The sequence below is a fragment of the Gekko japonicus genome, unplaced genomic scaffold, assembly GCF_001447785.1.
Source record: "Gekko japonicus isolate JY-2015 unplaced genomic scaffold, Gekko_japonicus_V1.1 scaffold13, whole genome shotgun sequence".
In the NCBI taxonomy this organism is placed as follows: Eukaryota; Metazoa; Chordata; class Lepidosauria; order Squamata; family Gekkonidae; genus Gekko; species Gekko japonicus.
The window spans coordinates 605,621-627,111 of NW_015172553.1; the positions used below are offsets into that span (position 1 = coordinate 605,621).

The window sequence follows — 21,491 nt, forward strand, 5'->3', positions numbered from 1 at the left end:
CACCCTCCCTGGGCAACAATCTGTGTGATAACTAGGTCTTACGTTTCGGGAAACTAGAACTAGCAATAATTCAGGTAGATTCTCAGACTTAAATTTTGACTTGATAAAATCACAGTCAGGTGACCATACCTCAGCAATTTCAGAGGCTAACAATTCAGAGGAATTCAGAGAAGACCCTGATGCGGGGAAAGATTGAAGGTCAAAGAAGAAGGGGACAGCAAAGGATGAGATGGTTAGACAGTGTTGTTGAGGCAACGAACACGAAATTAAGAAAACTCTGGAGGATGGTGGAGGACGGGAGGGCCTGGCGTAATGTGGTCCATGGGGTTGCAAAGAGTAGGACTCGACTGTGCGACTGAACAACAACAATTTTAGATGTAATCATTTTTTAAAGGTATCTTCAGAGACCAGACTCTGGCTTCCTACTTGTTGCACATCAGGACAGTTGGCCAGAGAAGGAAATTGCAGGAGTTACTAGTCAGCTAGCACACAACATTCTCAATCCATGTCAATAATATTGTCTTCCTTTTATATACCTAATACCACCAACACACTAGCCCTGTTTGCATATTACAGTAGCCCTGTTCATGTTACAGTGAACGAATGTACATCCTTCCTGTATGTGCATACTTCTGTTTGTCAGAAAGAGCCAACATTTGTTCACTTTGGACCAGTACCCGAACCGCATGCATTGAATGCAACATGGGAATTACTCAACACATGTATATTGAAAAAGCAAGCCTATCCTGTACAGATTGCACATGCATTCACTTTAACTTGTGAACAAGGTTACCAATAGTACACTTCTGTTCTGCAATCTGAGCAAAATATTACTGAAGGAAACCACTGGAATGCTTCCATATACCTCCCTGGCCTGCTCACCTGCCCTCTGCACGTGGTCCTTGTCTGCTTGTCCTTGTCCTGCCTTCCTGTATCCATTCTCTCATCTTACTGAGGGCCAAACAACATGATATCTTTTGGAGCAAGTTGGGTCCAGGCTGAGGTGAGTCTGGAATAGTTGGAGTGCCCCTGCATAGGTACAAGGGTTCCCCCACACCCAGTTCCTGTTTCCCACCATCACTGCTGCAGCTAGCGGGAGAAAGTAATCTTTAAAAAATCACCATCGGGTAACAGCATGGCATCACTTCCCAACAAAATGTGCAAGTGACACCAGTTCTCTCTAGGAATTGCTGGAAACTCTACAGCTTTACAGTGGACTTTCTGGCAATTACTAGGGAGGACTGACAATGCCTCCAGGTTTCCCCCAGAAGTGATAGGAATTGCTGGAAACTCTACAGCTTTACAGTGGACTTTCTGGCAATTACTAGGGAGGACTGACAATGCCTCCAGGTTTCCCCCAGAAGTGACAGCATGCTGTTGCCAACTGTGCCGCCTCCCCCCCCCCCATGCCAGTCTTTGGCTGCCATGTCTGGCAACCCTACTCCACATCCAGCTCCAAAGCTGGGCAAATAACTCCCGGATGGGGCCATTTCAGCTCAGGGAAATGGCAAGGAGGGAGAGAGGAGCCCTTTCTCCCCCACACCGCAGTCCTGAACCACGCTGGGCTCCTGACATTTTCTAAAATGATCTTCCCTGCAGGTGCTGTATGACTATGGGGAAAGCATGTTAGGTCCAGGAAAGTCGACAAACTAACATTTTGCCTAACTACCTGCCAGTTTTGCCACAATCACCAGATGTTCCTTACCACTGGCAGAACCTGGTCCTGCAAAGACCTAGATGGCAAGAGTTTGGTAGAAATTATGGTTGTAAGAGTTCAGAACGGTGAATGATACTGGAGTGAGATCCCAATATACCTATTTCATTTAAGATACTCCAGGGCTGAATCCCAGCAAGTCCTGGCTTCTGCCTGCCTTCCATTTCTCTTGAGACTCTTTGGTTTAGAGCCTGCCAACTTTGATTAAAAGGAGCTGAGCAAAGGTAAACTGGCTGTCCATTTAAATAAGTCAAGCTGGGATAGAATCTACAGTCTAAGTCAGCCCACCCTTCACATCCATTAACCAAGCTGCAATGGCAGAACTGTCAGTCATCCATGCCTGCAGGACCAGAAATCACCCCCCCCCTTTTTGTATGTGTTTCTCCTTGATCCAGATAGAAGTGAGAAGCAAGACTGATACAGGAACTGAGCAACATTTTTGAAAGGTGTAAAGAAGATATGGAGGCTGCTGCTAAAATCACCTATTTTAGTTGCATTGTCATTGAACTGCATATAATCAGTGTGCATCAGTTCCACTATCATAATAGATGTCAGACTGCAGCTGATGGTCCTTGCTCATATTCTGCTGGGTAATCCTTCTAAGATGTGAACAAACCTTCTTTAGGCTTTCAAAAATCTGAAACTGGGCTTAGAAATCAAGAAATGAAATCACTTCCAGGTGATGTTAGAAGATCCTGGGAAGGGCCCAAGACTCCCCCACTCAGCAAAAAATAGGACCTGGCAACCCTATTTGGAACAGAGAAATGGGGGGGAGGTTACTTAATAAGCCCCCTCTTCCTCACCTCACCACTGCTTCTCTGCTCTCAATTGTACATTCCCAAGCAGTTTTTCCTATAAAACAAATGTTGTCAGGATACCACTTACACAGATTTTCATTTAAATGTGTACTTTGGTTTGCAGATATTCTGACAGAAAACCCCTAAATTGGAACTGTGTTGATGTGACCTAACAGCCAGCATGCACAACATCACATATTAAACCTGCTCCTGGACTACACCACTTCAGGCTGCAGGTGTTTCAATGCCCCCCCAAATTAAAAACAAAACTTCCTGCACAGAGAAAACCAGATTCAGGGAGGTGAATTCCAGCCTAAATGTTTCCCTGACAAGCTCGTTTTCTATATGCATAGATTTTATTGTTCTTGATGGATCATACAAAACTAGTCCCCTCCCACATGCCACCTGATGTAGTACAGACCTATTGAGCAAAGGGTATGTACAAAATTGGTTTGTATGACTTTCACAGCTGACCCTAAAAAGTGTATCAAAGCATCTTTTGTAATGCAATTTGTGCCACATGTTCATGTTGTTTAGTGGAGGAGAAACTGAACATAAATTCAAACCAATGTAGGTTTTACATGCACATTATAGACTGATTTAGGTACATGAAGATGTTTTAATTTGAATATGAACACACTGGATGTTAAATGTAAAGTTTGGCACTGAAAGGATGAATTTTTCAAGCCATCCTGTGGTGACATAGAAATGCTCAGAAAAATTTCCAGTCATAAGCCGATAACCCAGAGGTCATTTCGGGGGGGAACGCGTGGGAACGCAGTTCCCCCGGGTGAGGTACGGGGGGCGGGGCACATGACGAAGCCTGCTTCTGGCCGCCCCGCTTCTGGCCCTCATTCAGCCAGGAGGAGGCAGGAGAAGAGGGAGGGTAAGTTGCTTCCTCCCTGCCTAAATATTGCAATGAGCTTTTGGTGTGCAATTGGGTGTGCATAGCTGTTCCAGTGCCCAAAACAGGGCACCAAGACTGGAGTTTCAGCCAAGAAAAAATACAGCACTTGTTCAAATATCAGATTCTCATAAACAAATCCCAAATAGTTCATGGGAGATCATGACACATATTTTGGACTTTTCTTCCTGATGAGGTACAGCCCCTTTTGTGTGTGGTAGGCGACTCTCCTATGCTCTCACTGACACTGAAAGAAATTTGGAGAGGGGAATGGTCATGTAAATTCTCAGATTTCAAATCTGGCATCTTAAAAACCTGCATTTCCAATTTTGAAAATCCCCTAGAAATTGTATTAATGGAAAATTTTGTCCCAGCTACATTTTAGAATTTTTTAGGGGGAGGGGACATGGACATGGAGTTACAAACTCTGTGAGTGTGTTGTTGCATAAGCATTCAAGTCAACAGAGAAGTGTGTGTGTGTGTGTGTGTGTGTGTGTGTTGGGTCACTTTCATACTTGGTAGAAGCCTGTGCATCACAGAGGGCATTGGTTTACTCACGCCAAAGTGAGAAGCATATATAGGGGAAGGTATTCAAAGGACTGTGAGGAAGCAGCTTTGCTCAGAGTGATTATAGTGCTCTGATGCCCTTCAGCAGAGGGGCACCTCATCTGGCATAATGTCTTTGTGTGTGTGTTTATAGGGGGAGGACAGTTATCCACCCACCCTACAAGCTGAGGTCCACAACAATATGCTTGTAGACCAATGTGTTTCCTTTGAAGCTGGGTGCTAGCAGGATATCCATGCCCTCCAAGGGAATTGGATGGAATGCTCGTGGAGCTTGGACAGAGAGTTCCTGGAACTTGACAAACTTCTGCTTCTCTTCATCCCAAAGGTAGATATGGGTAAAGGAGAAGTCACTGCCCAGGGCCAAGTACTGGTGCCGAGAGACTCGAAAAGGCTCCATGACCATGGAACCTCGGGAGGGCAAGGTCTGCAGCTCTGTGAACCGCAGTCCCTCCCATTTGACCACCTTGGAGTCACCAATATAGCGGCTCAGGCACAAATAGTTGTCCCTCTTGATATAGAAATGCTTGACCATCTGTACATCCATCACTTCTGCTACATCGCCCAGGTGGACAAACTGCTTCTGCGAGCGGTTCCACTGGTAGATAATGGGCACCTGGGAGCTGCTGGAGATGATGAGGCGGGGCTTGCCGTCTATTTCCACATACTCCACATCAGTGTCTCGGTGCCAGGAGTGAAGGTCCTGTTGGGAATAGAAGCCATTCTGGTTCCAGCGATAGAGGCTGGTGGAGCCAGCTTTGGAGCTATCAGCAATTACAAAGAACCATTCGCCCTCAATCTGGAAGGCCTCGATGTCATTGGGCTTTCGGATCTTCTGGCTGTCAATGTCTTGGATCTTGATGAACTTGTCAATGTTGGTGTCCCAGCGGTAGATATAGGAGCCACCAAAGAGCTGGGCTACCACAACATACAGCTGCGACTCTGCCACAATCGGCTTGCAGTAGACGGCTGAGTGAGCTGTCATGGAGAAATTGAGAAGAGTCAACAGACGCAAGAAAATTGGCCTGAATTTAGCAGTATTATAACTTAGGCAGGTACACTTTATGACAATCTGGATGGCTACAGACATCCAGTTCAGGCTTTCTCTTGTAAAGCATGTCACCAGCTTTTATTTATTTTAGGCACAAAAATGGAGCCTTGGAATCTATTTTGAATAGAAGAGATGAGTCCTGGAAAGTTTGTAATGAAAGACTGTAATGAAATACAGTTTCTTTGTATGTTGGCCAATGGGGAGAGGCGAGTAAACTAATGCCTCCAGAAGAAGAAGAAGAGAGAAGAGATCTGGCCAATGGGGAGAAGCGAGCAAACGAATGCCTCCAGGATAAATTACCATCAGTCAGTGCAAAACAGCAAGGACCTAATATCATCACAAATCTAACAGACAATTATGGGCCTCCAGGCAGATCAAAAATACACAGAGGCCACCCCAGGATAACCTTCAGGGCTGCAGTTTGTCCACATAGGTGACATGATTCATAGATTGCTATGCTAGCCACAAGGCTGGTGCACCAACTCTTTAACTCTTGTATTTTAAAGAAAGATATCCACTTTGCCTAGAGCAAGCACTATCTCAGCCCCACCCCCTATACTTTCCATCTGCCTTCAGTGGAGCCATCAGTGGCTGTAGAGGCAGCAGCCAGGCATCCTTCCTTCTACCCGATCCTTAACTGCGCTGTATTTCCCAGTCCCTCCTCTTCATGGCATTGATCCTGAAGCTTCACTCCACTATAGAGAAGGGAAAGATTTTTCTATTATCTACCACCCCCACTCCATCTTTACCTGGGATGCTGTCAAAGTCACGCAGCTTGCGCTCAACGTAGTCCCATTTAAGGATGGTACAACTGCTGGAGCTTGGCTGGGCCAAAGCCACGTAGAGGTCGCTAGCATAGACAAAGGGCTCAGCAGACACAGACTGGAAGGGCAGTACCTGGTGCACCACAAAGTCTGATAAGGGAAAGATGCCAAGAAACAAAATGAAGTCATGCATCCTAATAAGCCAATGGCTTTCTCGTCCCTCAGAATCACCCCCAGACTGTAGCTTAAAGGATGGCTGTCCACACTAAAGCTGAACCTGTCCTTGTGGTCAAATCACTTCAGCTGTGTTTTATAACATGTTCAATTAAGTTGGACAGAGGCCAATATAACCATTCAAGCCATGTAGTGCCAATCAACTCGCCAACGATACAATGGGCTGCTTTTTCTACCTCGGAGATATTGTGATGGGAAACATTTCAGCTGCTGAATTCCTTTCTATTTCAAAGATGCTAAAGACTGCCAGGAAAAGCTGGTAAACCTGACCTCTTACTCAGAAGCCCTTTTTTAAAAAATGCCTGTACATTTTTCAAATGCCTCTTCAAACACATGTGGACTTTTTCGAGAAAGAAAGAAATGCCCACCAAATCTAAATATTTTCCCGTTTCTTATCCTGCTCTATCATTTCTGCTTCTCTCCATCCATTTGCTCCATAGTCTACACGCATTCTGGCTGTCCCAACCTGTAGTGATGCAATCAAAATCTTTGAGTGGCAGGTCCCGGATCTTTTGCCCTTGGTACTGAGGGGGGCTGCCACAGAAGACGGCGGGTACAGTGGTGTTGGAGCTTTCCAGCCACTCCACTAACCACTTGATTTTGCAATCACAGGTCAAGGAATTGCCTCGGAGATCTCTGTTGGGGAGAGACAATTCAAGAACAGTCACTGGAGGATCACGAATGCTTCCCTTCCGTTCTAAAGAAAAAGGTTGTACAGTCTCTGAGTATTCCCCAAATATAGAAGCAGGCCTTTAACCTCTGGCAGAAGAGGACTGGAAAATCTGAACTGGCCATTTGTATGTCACTGGCAAATCAACTGTATTTTGAGTGCACGGCCACACCCGGGTTGGGTTGAGGCTGAGATGTGCTGATGATTTGATGTCACCTGTTCCCAGGCAGAGGATATAGCAATGGTGATGATTCATTAACCTGCACAGCTCTAAATGAATTCTCTTGTTGTTCCTTGACAGACTGGTCCTACAGCACACACATGGGCAGGAGTCTCTCTCTGACTGCTCTGGGAAATTAACTTGTTACCAATAACTCTGCATCACAAGTGCTAGGAGAATAGAAGGATCACCGCAATCTGGTGAGCTTTGCATAACCTCCCCACACATACACAAAATGATACTGTTCTTTCCTTTTCAGTTTTTTGGACAACTTATTTCAAGTCAGTGATCTTGCTTAATATCCTTGCATGCATATCACAGAGAAAAAGACAAACGTAAATCCACTCATGTCACAGTATATAGTATGTACATCTGTTTAGCAGATACCTGAATTATAACGTGGGATACAATCCAGTCCAAAGTTAAGCACTTTCATTGCTTTGAACCACAACATTAGCCATGAAATTAATTCATCAGCCATTGAGATTAATCATTCCATTTATTAATTTATTATTCCATTTGTTTTCTCTTGGTTCATCCCCCTTGGTTTACCCTCCTGTTTTCCCCAGGCCCTTGCATTGCATTACTTAGACTGCAAAACTCTATTTTTTGGTAAAATTGCATAATTTGCCCTGAGTCTCGGGAGCAAAGCACACTACAGCTGTGGAAGATGAAGCTTATCTGGAAGTGGTCTTCCCATTCTAAAGGTAAATTACTACTAACAAGGTGAGGGGAACCTTACAGATCACTTAGGATGTCCAAAGGCTTCAAGAGGTCTCTAGGCAGCGTCTGCAGATTGTTGTGGGCCAAAGATCTGAAAGAAAGAAAGGAGAGCAGGGTTGAGCTGAATGCTTGCCCATTTACATTTTCAGGGTGAAAGTTGTGCTTTGTGGCACAGGAGGCAGAAATACTCTCCAACCCCCCCAAAAAGGTGCAGACATTCACCATTTCCCAAAGCTGTTTGTGGCCATCCTCTCCCCTATTTATTGCTGTTGCTGCGTACTGCAATTTTTCTCCTGGTTAGGGCTTCTTCCTTCTTTCCTACCCCCTCAGCGATCACACAGGGATTGTGATCTCAACACTACACAGACAATCGGATTAATCACTGAGGGCGAACCTGGCCAACTAGGAGGAGGGCAATGTGAACAGGCACCTTTTCATGCCAATGAAAGATTCACAAAAAACGCTCTCCTCTTTCAGCTCAATTCGAGGAGAATCTGTGTCATCACAAAAAGGGACCAAGGACTTAATTTGCATCATTTCTTAAAGACATGGGGAGGAGTGTCAGTCTATGTGGAGCTGCCTCCTAACTGGCAGATAACGTACTCAGCCCCCCCTCCCCCCACTGCGCATCTCAGCTCCTGAGATTTTCTTACACGTTTCTAACCCAATAATCACAGCCATAAGGGCTGAACTGTAACTCAGATGGGGCTATGCAAGATAAAGGAAACTGGTCAAGGTCATAAGCAGAATGTTTAGTTTCTATTCCAGGGGAATCTCCAATTGGCCAGCTGTAGTTTCTCCCATAGGCATGACCTCTCTTGGTGCGCCACTGTGGTAAAGGGCAATCCAGCCCTCCACACTGATTCTGGGTGGCCTCTCATCAGCAAAGAACGAGCAGCAGCATGCGATGTGTCTGTGCTCAAAGTCCAGAGAGGCTGGCAATATACAAGCCTTCCCTTCCTCCAGACATAACCCATACTACAGAATGACAAGCATTTCGCTAGTAGTTTCTTAATCTTGCTGGTATGTCACACACTGGAGCTGCGGTGGCTCAAGTGGTTAAGACGCTGAACTGCAGGCTCTGGAAGGTCGGTAGTTCAGTAGTTCAAGACCTGGGTGTGCCACATGACGGAGTGAGCTCCCATCTCTCGTTCCAGCTTCTGCCAACCTAGCAGTTCGAAAGCAAGAAATTGCAAGTAGATAAATAGGTACCACTTCGGTGGGAAGGTAACAGCGTTCTGAGCACCTTGGTGTTTAGTCATGCCGGCCACATGACCACGGAAACGTCTTCGGACGGCGCTGGCTCTTCGGCTTTGAAACGGAGATGAGCACCGCAACCCTAGAGTTGGATTCGACTGGCTTTCAAGCAAGGGAAACCTTTACCTTTACCTATGTCACACACTAACTAGGAGTACACCCCTTAGGTTATGTTCCAGGTCCACACAAGGTATGCTTATGCACCAGTACTAACTCACAGGTGTGTCAGGGATTTGAGCCCACGGAAGGTGTTTTTTGACAGAGACCGGATGTCGTTGTTCTCGATGAACCTGAGGGCAAAGAACAAAATGCAGTCTTACTTTCCTGTGCCCTTGATGCTGCTTGAGGAGTCTTCCTGCTCCACAGAGGGACCTTTTTTCTTCCACCCCCAGACAGTTACACAGAGGTGTACACACTGCCTATATGCCAACACGTCCCTGGCAGGACTCTCAGACCTGGACTCTTTTCGCAGGGTCTAGGCTGGATTCCCTCTGCCACCTTCCTGGCACACTCTCCCTTGCACCTGCTCACCACACCAGCCTCAGATGTGCACCGCCACCCTCTCCTCCAGTCTCCTAGGCCACACTGCAGCACCCTCCCCCCTCCTAGATAAATGGCTATCTTGAGGCATAAGGGTAATTTAAAAAAGAATGCCTAGAAGCTGCTGGCAAAGCACTCCTTGCAGGCTTAATACCCTCAGGACATCCATCTCTTCTCCCTCAAACATAGATCAGCCTTGCTGAATATCCCTGTTCCTATCCTTAGCAGAATATCCCTATTTTTCTAGCCCACGGCAGCATCTTCTTAGCCACTTCGCAGCCCTGCATGCCCAGTCATCATTCCCAGTATGATTTCCCCTATCAACTTTACACCAGTTTGGCCTCATCCCCTCTCTGCTCTGACTGGATGTTAGACAAAGACTCTGTGTTGTCCATACAGATATTGCAGGTGTGGGAGTCCCATGAAGGCATTGTCCCCAATCAAGGTAAACTTGTTGGAGTTCAGCAGCCTGCAAAGAAAAGAAAAGAGAAGGAGCTGCAGTTGGTGACATCAGATACGAAAGGGATCACTGACACACACCCCCCCCGGGATCATGCTTTCTTTTTGTTTAAAGTTTCCTTTGAATGAATCAGGAGGCTAAAGGTGGTTTACAACAACAGAGTTCTACAATTAAAATAAAACTGATCTATAAAAGAATACCCTAAAATAAGCAGGCCCAACATTCTACCCAATAGTATAGTACATCCAGTAAAACGTTGTCCTAAATAATGCTGCCTTACATGCAGGGTTGCCAGTCTCCAGGTGGGGCCTGGAGATCTCCCACTATTACAATTGATCTCCAGGCAATAGAGATGTCCCTCTGGAGAAAATGGCTGGAAGAAAACTTATGGAAGGTTCACTTTGGCTGGCATTGCAGTGTTGCCAGTCTCCAGGTGGGGCCTGGAGATCTCCCACAGCAGATCTCACAGTCCTGAGAGTACTGCTGAATGGAGCACAGTGGGGCTTACTTTTGAGTAAACATGCTTGCCATAAAGCTGCAATGTCTAAAGCCAACTGGTTTAGCAAGCACTTTGGTTCCACCATCCTTTAGTGTCCAGTTCTGTAAATTCTAACCTAGGTTCTTTTCAGGAAGCAAGAGCCATCTAGCAGCTCAGGTTAAGCAGGGCTCGCTTCAACCTGAAAAAAGGAGCTAAAATCTTGCAATTTCTGATTCAATCTGGCAACTCAGCATTTTGCAAAGCTAACAGATTTGCAGAGGAGCTGCCCTGCAATGAGCTTTGCTGCGCTCAAGCAAGCTAAACTTATGGAAGGTTCACCTTGGCTGGCACTGCAGTAAAGTCTGAAAAGGCCAGAATAAAAGAAAAAGTTGGGAGGTGGGATTTCAGATTATATCCTTAAAATCAGCGCTTACAGTAAGTAAACAGAAACTTGTTTTTAATTTAACAATGGGGTGAATTTAGTGATCTACACCCCAGCACCAGGAATACTGGGCTCTTTGTCAGTTTTTCTTGCCCCACTAGGAGGGGATCTAGTCTCCCTTCCCCCCCCCCCCCTCTTACTATTGCTGGCCGGCGAAAGTACATGTTCTAAAGCAGCCTGAGAAAGAACGAGCCCTTCCATCAGCTGCTAGAGGAAGTAGGGCAGGTGCTGCCCTATGAAGCCATTCTACTAGTAAGACCAGATATGGACTAATTCACAAGCCCACCACCTCCACCCAAGAACACCCCCAGTGAGAGTGGGGAACATACAGGAACTGCAGAAATGGAAGGTGAGCAAAGGCGCCTTCTTTGATTTCGCTGAATGCTGCATTTATCAGTGTCCTGTGGGAGAGAAGGAGACGGTAAGAGAGATGCAAGGGGGAGGGGAGAAGATTCATCCCATCACAGGGAAGCATTTGAACTTCAAAAGCATCGGTGCAGCATCTGAAACCTCCCTGACCCACAGAACGTTGGCCTGATAAGCAAAAAACAAACAAACCCTAGTAGACAGTTTATGTAGTGCAGCATAGAACGCTGTGTGTGATGTTGTAGGATATAGAGGTACCTACAAAATTATATTGCTTCTTTGCCAGTTTAACTTGCACAAAGAATCCCAGGATGTACACTTTGGTCAAGGTACAGAGCAATGTTCTGAGCTTTCTATCACACCTTGAACTCTGCTTCCCTCAAGAGACAGAGACACTGGTTGATCTGTTGAAGTCCATAGAACCAATACTCCTGTTGTGAAATTCCTTGTTCAACCAGAGGCAGACTGGGGCATTACGATGGCCCAGGAACAAGCTGAGCTGAGCGCCCCCTGTAGAGCATTCGCCTTAGACCCAGCCAGCAGTTGCGATGATGGATGTAGGCTTGTCTGTCGGACCAAGCCCAGTGCACTGTGATGTGGGCAAAGGTGAGAGCAGCCCATTGAGACAATGCTGCTCCTAATGGGGCTTGGCTCAATTTGCTCCCAGGACTGCAGACCACTGGGAAATTTCCTAGGGAATTAAAAAGTCAAATCCACCCCAAGTTTGAATGATACTGCAGTCACATACTCTCACCAAGAACACCACACACTGTAGGTCCAAAACCCAAGTTTATAAGGCCCTGTGGCATTACCAAAAAAGGGCCAATTTAGGCATTTCTAGGAGTTTATTTATTTAGAGGTCCATCAAGATCTGAGACACTAAACTGTAGTTTACTTAGCTTGCACAATAAATCCAGTTCTGGGGTGTAAATCGGTAGTGGAAGTGGAGACTACAGTTTTCTAACAGAATTCATAGCACTTAACTACACAACCCCCAGGACTCTCCGAGGAAAGCTGTAAGTGTTAAAATGGTATAAAAGTGCTGTAAGTGCATAGTATTGACAGGGGCCTCAGACTTCCATTTTCATCACTGATTACATTACAACTGCCCCAACTCAAGTCACGTGGCGTTTATTTCCAGTAACTTGTAATCACCAGCTATCAAAAACCATCAGTACATATCTGAGTATCTTCAAATCATCAGCTCCTGTCATCTCCTCACCTGAGAGTCCTAAGTGGCCTTCTGAGCCCCACATCACCCCCACCCCCATTATATCTGTCTGATAATGGTGTGCACTCTCTCACGCACTCAGGCACATAGACACACATGCACGGCTTGCTCATAAATGGGAGAGGAGCACAGCTAATGAATTGCACCTACCACACAATCCCTGCAGGGGGGGTATGTATTTAAAGATCTCTCCATTTGCTGTGATTAATAAGGGCTAGTTGGAGAACGGCTCAGAAACCACTTAAACAAATCAATGCAGGCATCAACATTGGCCAGCAGACAGATCTAGCCAGCACAATTTGAGAGAAAGCAAGCAGTAAGAACTGTCAGAGTACCAGAAATTCCTGATAGGAGGAGTGGAGGGGGTCCATCTTTCACTGGATTTGCTGCCTAAAGGGAGATGAAATTTGTCTTATGGTCTCCCACAGACTTTGGAGGCTTGCTGTCTCCTGTGCTGGGGACTAAACCCAGCTAGTTTATCCTGAAAAAGAAGTGTTGAACTAAAATAAGACTACTTCCCTGCACTGCAGCCAGCTCCCTCCTCCAATACCATGTGGATGCCAGTCTCCAAATAGGGCCTGAGGATCTCCTGGAATTACAACTGATATCCAGTCTACAGAGATCAGTTCCCCTGAAGAAAATGGCAGCTTTGGAGGGTGTACCCCTGCTGAGGTCCCTCTCCAACCCAAAACCCACCCTCCCCAGGCTCCACCCCCAAATCTCCAAATAAATTCCAACCTGGAGTTGACAACCCTGCAAAGAACAGATTCATTCAAGTTTGATCCCTCAAGCATAATTTTTTTTAAAAGCACAGAAGCTGAATTTTTCTTGAGCCAAAGATGCTTAGAGCTACAAGGCCAAATTTCGGTACTACCTTAACAGCGTGTAGCCACTTCTCTTGTGGCTGCTGTAACGTTATCGAAGTCACATGCAAAACCTCTCCCTGTGTCACTATTCAAACAAGTTGTATGGGTGCAAAAAACTATATCACCATTCAACTCAGCAACCATCACAGGTAGACGTCAGAACCCCAAAAGCTGCCCATACTGTGTGAGTGGAGCCATTATGTGCTATCTTGGAAACATGGGAGCAGCCATAAGGGCAGAGGCTCCTAGGTCACTAATGTATCATTTAAATTGAGTCCAAGACCTTCTGCAGAATAACAGTGCAACAGAATCAGATGAGATGGTAGAGTCCTAAATGAACCACAACCCTTCAGACTGTAAGTGGGTGGAATCACAGTTTTGCACGCTTGCATTTTTAAAAAAAAAAAAAAAATCTCTGCTCCAAAATAAGCAGGGCAGCAGTCTGGGTTGCAGCCTTCCTCCCAGATATATTGTTTATTTACTTGCAGGGAGCGTTTCTTTTTGACACGGAGGAGCATTCAGCCCTTTGATTGGCTCCAAACCATATCTACAATGGCATCCTCTCCATCTGCAGTTCAAAGTAGTACAGTCCAGCCTGCAGCTGCAGGATTATACCACCCCGTTTTGCTGCTTGTACAGACCTCTCCCAAGCTGCTCAGAATGTAGTGATAAAATCTTGGGCAGCACCACTTCAGACTCCTCCTTGTTTGGAGGAGTTCATACGTTTGTATGTTTCCATGCACAGAGATATCCTCTTATATAAAGCAAACCAACTTGGCGCCCATGGCATTCACCAGTGTTTCCTGGCATGTGCTACTCCCTGCTACTCCAATTCCTGACCTCTTCCACACTCCTTCCTGATCCCCTTTCACATTCCTTCCTTCTCTTTGTCCCCCTCCATCATGTTTATGCTATCTCCTTTTCTACTGTTTCCTCTGACAGTGTCCACATTCCTTCCCCTTTCTCTGACCCACTTTCATCCTTGATCTACCCTACATCATTTCTCCAGCCAGCTTTGAGATATGCAAAAGGTAATGGGAGGATGGGGTTGTGGTCTAGCTCCATCCTATGAAGTTGGGTAGTAGCTGCAGAGTAAAGGGAAAGAATGCCTGAGCTCTCAGCTAAACTCTGTCTTCATGGAGATGGTGGGTTGCTTGAAGCTATTTCACCACAATGAGAGTTTTACCACCAACAGAAATGAAATGGTTTCCCAGTACAAGAAATGAAAAGAAATATTAGAAGAGCCAAAAGATATCTGGTGGAGGTGGAAGACTAGGGTTGCCAGATCTGGGTTGGGAAATACCTGGAGATTTTGGCGGTAGAGGCTGAGGAGGGTAGAGTTAAGGGAAGGGAGAGACTTCAATGGGACATAATGCCATAGAGTCCGCCTTCCAAAGCGGCCATTTTCTCCAGGTGAACTGATCTCTGTCGCCTGGAGATCAGTTGTAATCTCAGGGAATCTCTAGCCACCACCTAGAGGTTGCAAACCAAAGAGAGAGATCATGGGATGGAAGTTGAAAGGAAGCAAACAACCGTGATGTATTGTGCCAAAAAAAGTTCTTCACAGGCTCGTAAATTCTTTTTCCAATATTCAGTTTACTGGAAGCAATTCAAATGCCATCAGCACCAATGAACCATGCATATTACATCTCGTTTCGTGTATAACTTTATCAAAGTGGGTAGCCTTGAAATACCTATATAATATTAATTCATTTTGGCAAGCACACTAGTCATATCTCATAGTCACATTCATCCATTACACTTCACACTAATGGATTTGATGAATGTGACTATGAGATATGACTAGTGTGCTTGCCAAAATGAATTAATATTATATAGGTATTTCAAGGCTACCCACTTTGATAAAGTTATACACGAAACGAGATTTAATATGCATGATCCATTGGTGCTGATGCCGTTTGAATTGCTTCTAGTAAACTGAATACAGGAAAAAGAATTTACAAGTTTGTGAATAATTTTTTTTGGCACAATACAGCATCACGGTTGTTTGCTTCCTTTCAACCACCTGAGGCTGGCAACCCTATCGGAGAAGGATGGTTTATGCTACTCCTATCCAAGGGTCATTTCGTAGAAAAAGAGCTAGGGGGACTCATTAGCATAACTCATTAGCATATGCCACACCCCCTGACATCACCGGAAGTGTGTCCTCCCCACAGCCGGCGGCGACCTCCAGCGGGCACCAGCAGGGAGCTCCAGGCCCCGCCCTCCTGCACCTCACCCCGGGGGGATGGCGTCCCCCCGCGTCCCCCCCCAAATGACCCCTGCTCCTATCCCAGCTAGGAAAACCTACCCTGCCCTCCTACCGCCTGCCACAACCCAGAATAATTTCTCTCATATTCACCCCCACACACACATACACTCTCCAAAACACAAACACAAAATCCACTTAACACAGACTTATGGGCTCCAAAGTATTACCTTCAGTTGATTTCGCCATTTGCAGAGACTTGCATACAATGATGATGGCTATTCACCACATTTTTTTCTCGATTGCACTTAAGTAATTACACTACTACCTGAAAGTTTCTTCGGCCCTTACAAAGGCTGAAATCTTACTTTTTGTTTTTTACTGTGAATGTTTCATTTAACTGAAAATTTATTTTTTAAAAAAAGTAAGGGAGAGATTTAGGGACCCGCATGGCACAATTTCGTGGTGGCACCCAGTGTCTTTTCTCAGAATTCTAAACATGCCCAGAGGGATCAACAAGGGCAGCAAACCCTTCAGTAAACTGTCCCCATGAATGGCCTACTCTATGCCTGTTTCTCCTATAGGCTATTTTATTACATACATTTTATTACAAATATATATTTTAAAATGCGGAAGCACTAAAAACTATGAGCCCCATAGATGCAATTTGAATTGGTGCAGTTGAACATTCTACCACCTCCACTTATTGGTTCACTCAGATTCAGGTGTAGAATAAGCACCCCTAGAACAGCCCTATTGGAGACCGTAGTGTTAGATTTATTGCAAAGGGGAACATATTTTTATTTTGTCAGGCTTAGGAGTTTCAGGATCTGATTAACAAATTTCCCTTGAATCTCTGAAGCCACTTCTTAACACAGATTTTCAGCCAAACTTGAGGTCAGAATTAGGTTGCTGCAGCTTCCTCTGAGGCATCCATATACCATCCATATACCCACAGGTACACGAAGATTTCCAGTTCCCCATCGCAAGGGTCGGGCATTCCCTTTTGTGTACTTATGCACATGTGCACACACCCATATTTCCTGTTTGCCCATCTGCATTTATCCACCACATCATGGGGCATTTTATATATGCATACTCACATGCTCTGTGATGCAGTAATAAGTACTTAGAAATGCACATAGCACTTGCATGCATTCAAAGTACTTCACCTATATGGTCTCAAAAAATCTGTACAACAGGCATCTAAAGTAGGCCAGTATTATTCTCTCCACCATTGTGGGGAGATGGAGCTGAGACAAACTTAAAGTGTATGTAATGCCAGGATGCAACCAGACCCCAGTACTTTGCAGGCTTGCTCTGAAAGGCTGAAGACAGATAAACATTTTTAAGAGATGTGACAGCGTTTTGACACAGCCGGTGTTGCCTGCAGAGCGAACACTCCACTCCTTCCACCACCACCCCTGTCCTGCTATCATCACTGATCAACTGATATCAATGCATGTGTGAACCAGAAAAGCTTTGTATAGCCACAGAGTTCCAGTACTACCATCTTACATGTTCCAACTCACAGATGGCTTTTTCACCCTGCAAGCTCGGTAATTAACTCTCCCTTTCCCTAGGAACAAAATAGCCACTACACAACAGCAGAGTAACTCCGGAAAACAAGCTTCCACATGACAAGCCGATACGCTGAAAAACTCAAGACTGGAGCTCCAGCAAGTGGTGCAGATCTTCTAGCCCGCCCCACCTCAGCCTTCCAGCAGCAATCTGCACCCTCAACAATCTGACCTCCACTAGGGTGACCACTTCACTTTGTAGCCAAGCAGCTATCTAGAAACACCCCCACCCCCACCCCAGACACACACATGCAGACATACTCCCCAGTTTGTCTCTGCTAGTGATTTCCAGATTTGTCACTTACAGTGAAATGACATCTCGAGGCAGATTCTTGGGTATGCTCTTCGAGTCCACACAGAAGGCAGTGTCTCTTGTGCAAGAACAGCTGGGGGGGCAAGGGGGTGGTCTCGGGGCTCGCCGGGAGGCGGCAGGCAGCCAGAAACAGGCCAGGCCCAGCAGGCAGAAGAGAAGAAGAGATCCCCTTGGGGAGGTTTTCCCCAACGGCTGCGGCTCAGTCATGGCCTTTTCCTGGCTTCTCTCTCCTCTCCTGGTGAAGAACAGCCCCCTCCAACTCCTTGCTGAGTTTCTCCAGGGAAAACCAGCAGTTGTAGCTGCTGCTGCTGCTGCTGCAGCCACCAAACAGGATGCTCTCTCGACTTCTCGCTTTCCTTCTCCACAGACAACCTCTGTGTGTTTCTAGGCGGCCGCTGAAGCCAGACTGGCAGGCTGCTGGATACAGCAGCCTTGTACGTAGGGTGGAGGGGGAGGCAGAGCACCAGGCTTCTGAGTGATGGGGGAGAATGAGAGCATTGCTAAGGATGCAGCCCTACCATGGGGATTGTCACTAAGGGGGTGGGGAAGAAACAAGAGGCAGGCTGCATATGGAACAATATACAACTGCTCAGAGTAGCTGTAGCCATCAGAAGCGGTCCAAGATGCCTTATGCAGGGCGGAATGAAGACGATAAAAGATTGAAACAGAGGAATTTTGAAAACATTGAAAAATTAAGACCACATTTTGAAAGCAGGGGCCAGATTCTACTTAAAAGCCCTTCACATTAAAAAAAAAAGTTTTTAGGTTGTGTCAGAAGGCCTGTAAAGAGGGGATAACTCCTAGAGGAGTTTCAAAGGTTAGGGCTGGCCTCCAAAAGGGCCTTCACCAGGGTTCTCCTCAAACCATAATTGTGGGTTTCCACAGCAGCTCCTGCTCAGACAGTCTTAGGCTGAGTTCAGACTGGCAGTTTGAAGCGGGAGGGAGTCATGGCAAAAAAGACCCGGAACAAACTGTTCCGGGTTTTCCTGGTCACACTGCACTGACTGATACGGGAGCATACCAGGGAAGAGGTGCAAGGGAGCATTCACACTGTTGGCCTGCCCCTGGCAGAGGCACGGCTGTAAGGCGCAGCTTTCTTTTTGGTAATCTGCAGATATGCGCTTATGCGCATAAGTGCACAAGGGCACAAGAAAAACGCGGCTAATGGCATTCACACTTCATTGGAGTGGGATGGACAAGGGATAATCTTACATGTTCCAACTCACAGATGGCTTTCCTGGGTTCGATACCACTTTCACCTGGCATCTTTTAAACTTGGGAGTGAAGCGTTACGAGATGGGTTGAGTACGGCTGGGGAACGCCGGACAGATGTGCCTGTGTGAACAGCACCTTTAATCTGTTTGTGAAACGTTTCTGAAACGTGCCTATATCGCGCCAAACTGCCAGTCTGAACTCGGCCTTAGAGCCTGGGCAATTATATAGGATGGAGACAGTTCTTTAGGTACTTTGGTTTCAAACCATTCAGGGATTCAAAGATGGAAACCAGCACATTTCACTGGGTCAGCAAAGTGGTAACTATAGCATGGATGTTATACGCTTATTGCAAATAGGCCGTATTAGCATTCTGGATTCACATTTTGCACCAGTTGAAGATTCTGGCCAATCTTTCAAGACAGCCTCATGTAGAGCACATTACAGTAGAGCAATATGGATGTTATGAAAGTGTGTGTGCAACTGTGGTCAGGTATGACTTCCCCAGAAGAAACCACTACTGCCAAAACAGCCTCAGTTGGTAACAAAGCAGTGCTAAACTACTTCCACTACCTAAATGTGTTGAGTCAGAGAAGAATCTAGGAGCACTGCTCTTTCAAGAAGACAATAACCCATTCAGAAAAGGCCTATTCATGGATAGAGTTGCCAGGTCTCTTTGCAGTGCTGGCGGGGGGATTTGGGGTGTGTGTACCAGGATGTCCCCAACACGATGACATCGCCCAGTAGTGATGTCATCACATCAGTGACATTGCGCAGCAACATTCCGGTTTGAGGGGAAAACTCTATGGTGTTAGGCCAAATTTACCATAGAGTTTTGCCCTCAAACCAGAGCATCCTGTGCAATGTCCCCAACATGATGATGTCACGTCTGGGTGACATCAGTGTCAAGATGTGGCTGTTTGGGGTTGGGGTTTCCCCACTGGCCAGCTAGTTGGCGATGGGTAGAAGCTCTGAAAACCAGGGGAAACCCCGCCAGGACCTGGGGAGTGGCAACCCTATTCATGGATCAGTTTTACCCCAAATTAGGGTTGCCAGCTCCAGGTTGGGAAACTCCTGGAGATTTGGGGGTGGAGCCTTGAGAGACAAGGTTTGGGGAGGGATGGGGCCGGGCAGGGTATAATGCCATGGAGTCCACCCTTCAAAGCAGCCATTTCTCCAGAGGAATTGATCTATCATCTGGGAGAGCGCCAGCTTCCACCTGGAGGTTGGCAACCCTTCCCCAAATCACATAATTTCTATTTTATCTAGATTGTTTCAGAGACAGAGAGACAGAGTTATATGCCATCAGTGTACATATGACAACTTGTTCCAGATCTTCAGATGATCTCTCCCAGCAGTTTCAGTGTTGATGGTGAACAGTATAGGTAACAATCTAGAACCTTATGGAGCCCTTAAACTAAAGGCTAAGGGTTCCAGTGAACAAATGTCATTTCAAAGGTGCACATTATGCGTTGCTCCACGCCACTGTTTGCCATAGAGGATCACATTTAAACTTCTATGGGTGTATGACTTCTCCCGTGCTCTCTCCAGTAGGCAAACTATTTCTGAAATTGGAGGAACACTTGAACTACAAAAAATACAATTCCTAATGGTGGCCAGTGCTATTTTATTGTCAAAATCTCTTGTGAAAAAACCTGAGAGAAGCTGAAAAACATGATGGTTTAGACACAGGGAATTCTTACAAACAGTACACTGAGTTGCCTTTACTTTGGGTGCCTAGAGAGGAGCTATAAAGAAAGACTAAAGCACTGCAACTTGGGAACCTTGTTGCAGCTGTGCTTGCCAACCTACATGTGGGGCCTGGAGATCTCCCAGAATTACACCCGATCACCAGACTACAGAGATCAGTTCCCCTGGAGAAAATGGCTGCATTGGAGGGTGGATTCAATGGCATTATAACCTGCTGAGGTCTCTCTCCTCACTGAGCCCCATCTTCCTCATGCTTCGCCCCCAAATCTCCAGGAATACGCAACCCAGAGTTGGTGATCCTGGCTGCAGTGAAGACCAACCGTCCTCCACTCTTTGCACTGGCTTGTCTGTTCCTAACAGGGATCCCACAGGGGCTAAGTGCTTCTGTGCAGAGATGCCCTATAGCTCCTAGTATGTCCGCAATATCCAGCCCCTCCTACCTATAAACATGTCAAAACAATGAGCATTGTGTTAGTCACAGATAAACAATATTTTGCAAAAGCCTGTAACAGGCACAATCTCTGCGTCTCGCCCTGCTGCTGCTCCCCCATCCCTCCCTCCTTTTAAACATAACCGGGCTAATGTAGCCACGCCTATTTACAAATAACAACCAATGAGATTGCTAGAATAAAGACCAATGGGAGTCTTTCCCTCCTAGGGAATGGTATCGTTCTGATTGGTCGCTGTTACGAAGCGACCAATAGGAAGTTCGCTCAGAGGAGCCCTGGTCTGGCTCGAAGCTTAACATGGGAGTCCTATGAGGTGATTCATGTAATCATTTCAATACATTACACTTGTTGCAGCTGTGCTTGCCAACCTACATGTGGGGCCTGGAGATCTCCCAGAATTACACCCGATCACCAGACTACAGAGATCAGTTCCCCTGGAGAAAATGGCTGCATTGGAGGGTGGATTCAATGGCATTATAACCTGCTGAGGTCTCTCTCCTCACTGAGCCCCATCTTCCTCATGCTTCGCCCCCAAATCTCCAGGAATACGCAACCCAGAGTTGGTGATCCTGGCTGCAGTGAAGACCAACCGTCCTCCACTCTTTGCACTGGCTTGTCTGTTCCTAACAGGGATCCCACAGGGGCTAAGTGCTTCTGTGCAGAGATGCCCTATAGCTCCTAGTATGTCCGCAATATCCAGCCCCTCCTACCTATAAACATGTCAAAACAATGAGCAT

At 46.2% G+C, this 21,491-nt stretch overlaps 1 protein-coding gene across 1 annotated transcript; it reads right to left on the minus strand.

Annotated features, from left to right (window-relative positions):
* Positions 1 to 3,890: 3,890 nt before the first annotated feature.
* LGI3 (leucine-rich repeat LGI family member 3) lies at positions 3,891 to 17,590 on the minus strand. Its single transcript, XM_015421073.1, has 8 exons — positions 17,376 to 17,590; positions 11,148 to 11,219; positions 9,836 to 9,907; positions 9,117 to 9,188; positions 7,661 to 7,732; positions 6,495 to 6,664; positions 5,780 to 5,944; positions 3,891 to 4,957 (listed from the first exon to the last, which is right to left on the minus strand). Exons 1-8 carry the CDS (start codon positions 17,588 to 17,590, stop codon positions 4,140 to 4,142), a joined length of 1,656 nt encoding a protein of 551 aa, XP_015276559.1. The 3' UTR covers positions 3,891 to 4,139.
* Positions 17,591 to 21,491: the final 3,901 nt, after the last annotated feature.

Excerpts from the sequence above, each read along its gene's own strand:
- LGI3 (XM_015421073.1), bottom strand. The coding sequence starts at position 17,590 with ATGACTGAGCCGCAGCCGTTGGGGAAAACCTCCCCAAGGGGATCTCTT. Across the intron at positions 11,220-17,375 it reads CCTCGAGATGTCATTTCACT|GACACTGATAAATGCAGCAT; the intron begins GTAAGTGACAAA and ends TCTCTCCCACAG. Across the intron at positions 5,945-6,494 it reads TTTTGATTGCATCACTACAG|ACTTTGTGGTGCACCAGGTA; the intron begins GTTGGGACAGCC and ends TTCCCTTATCAG.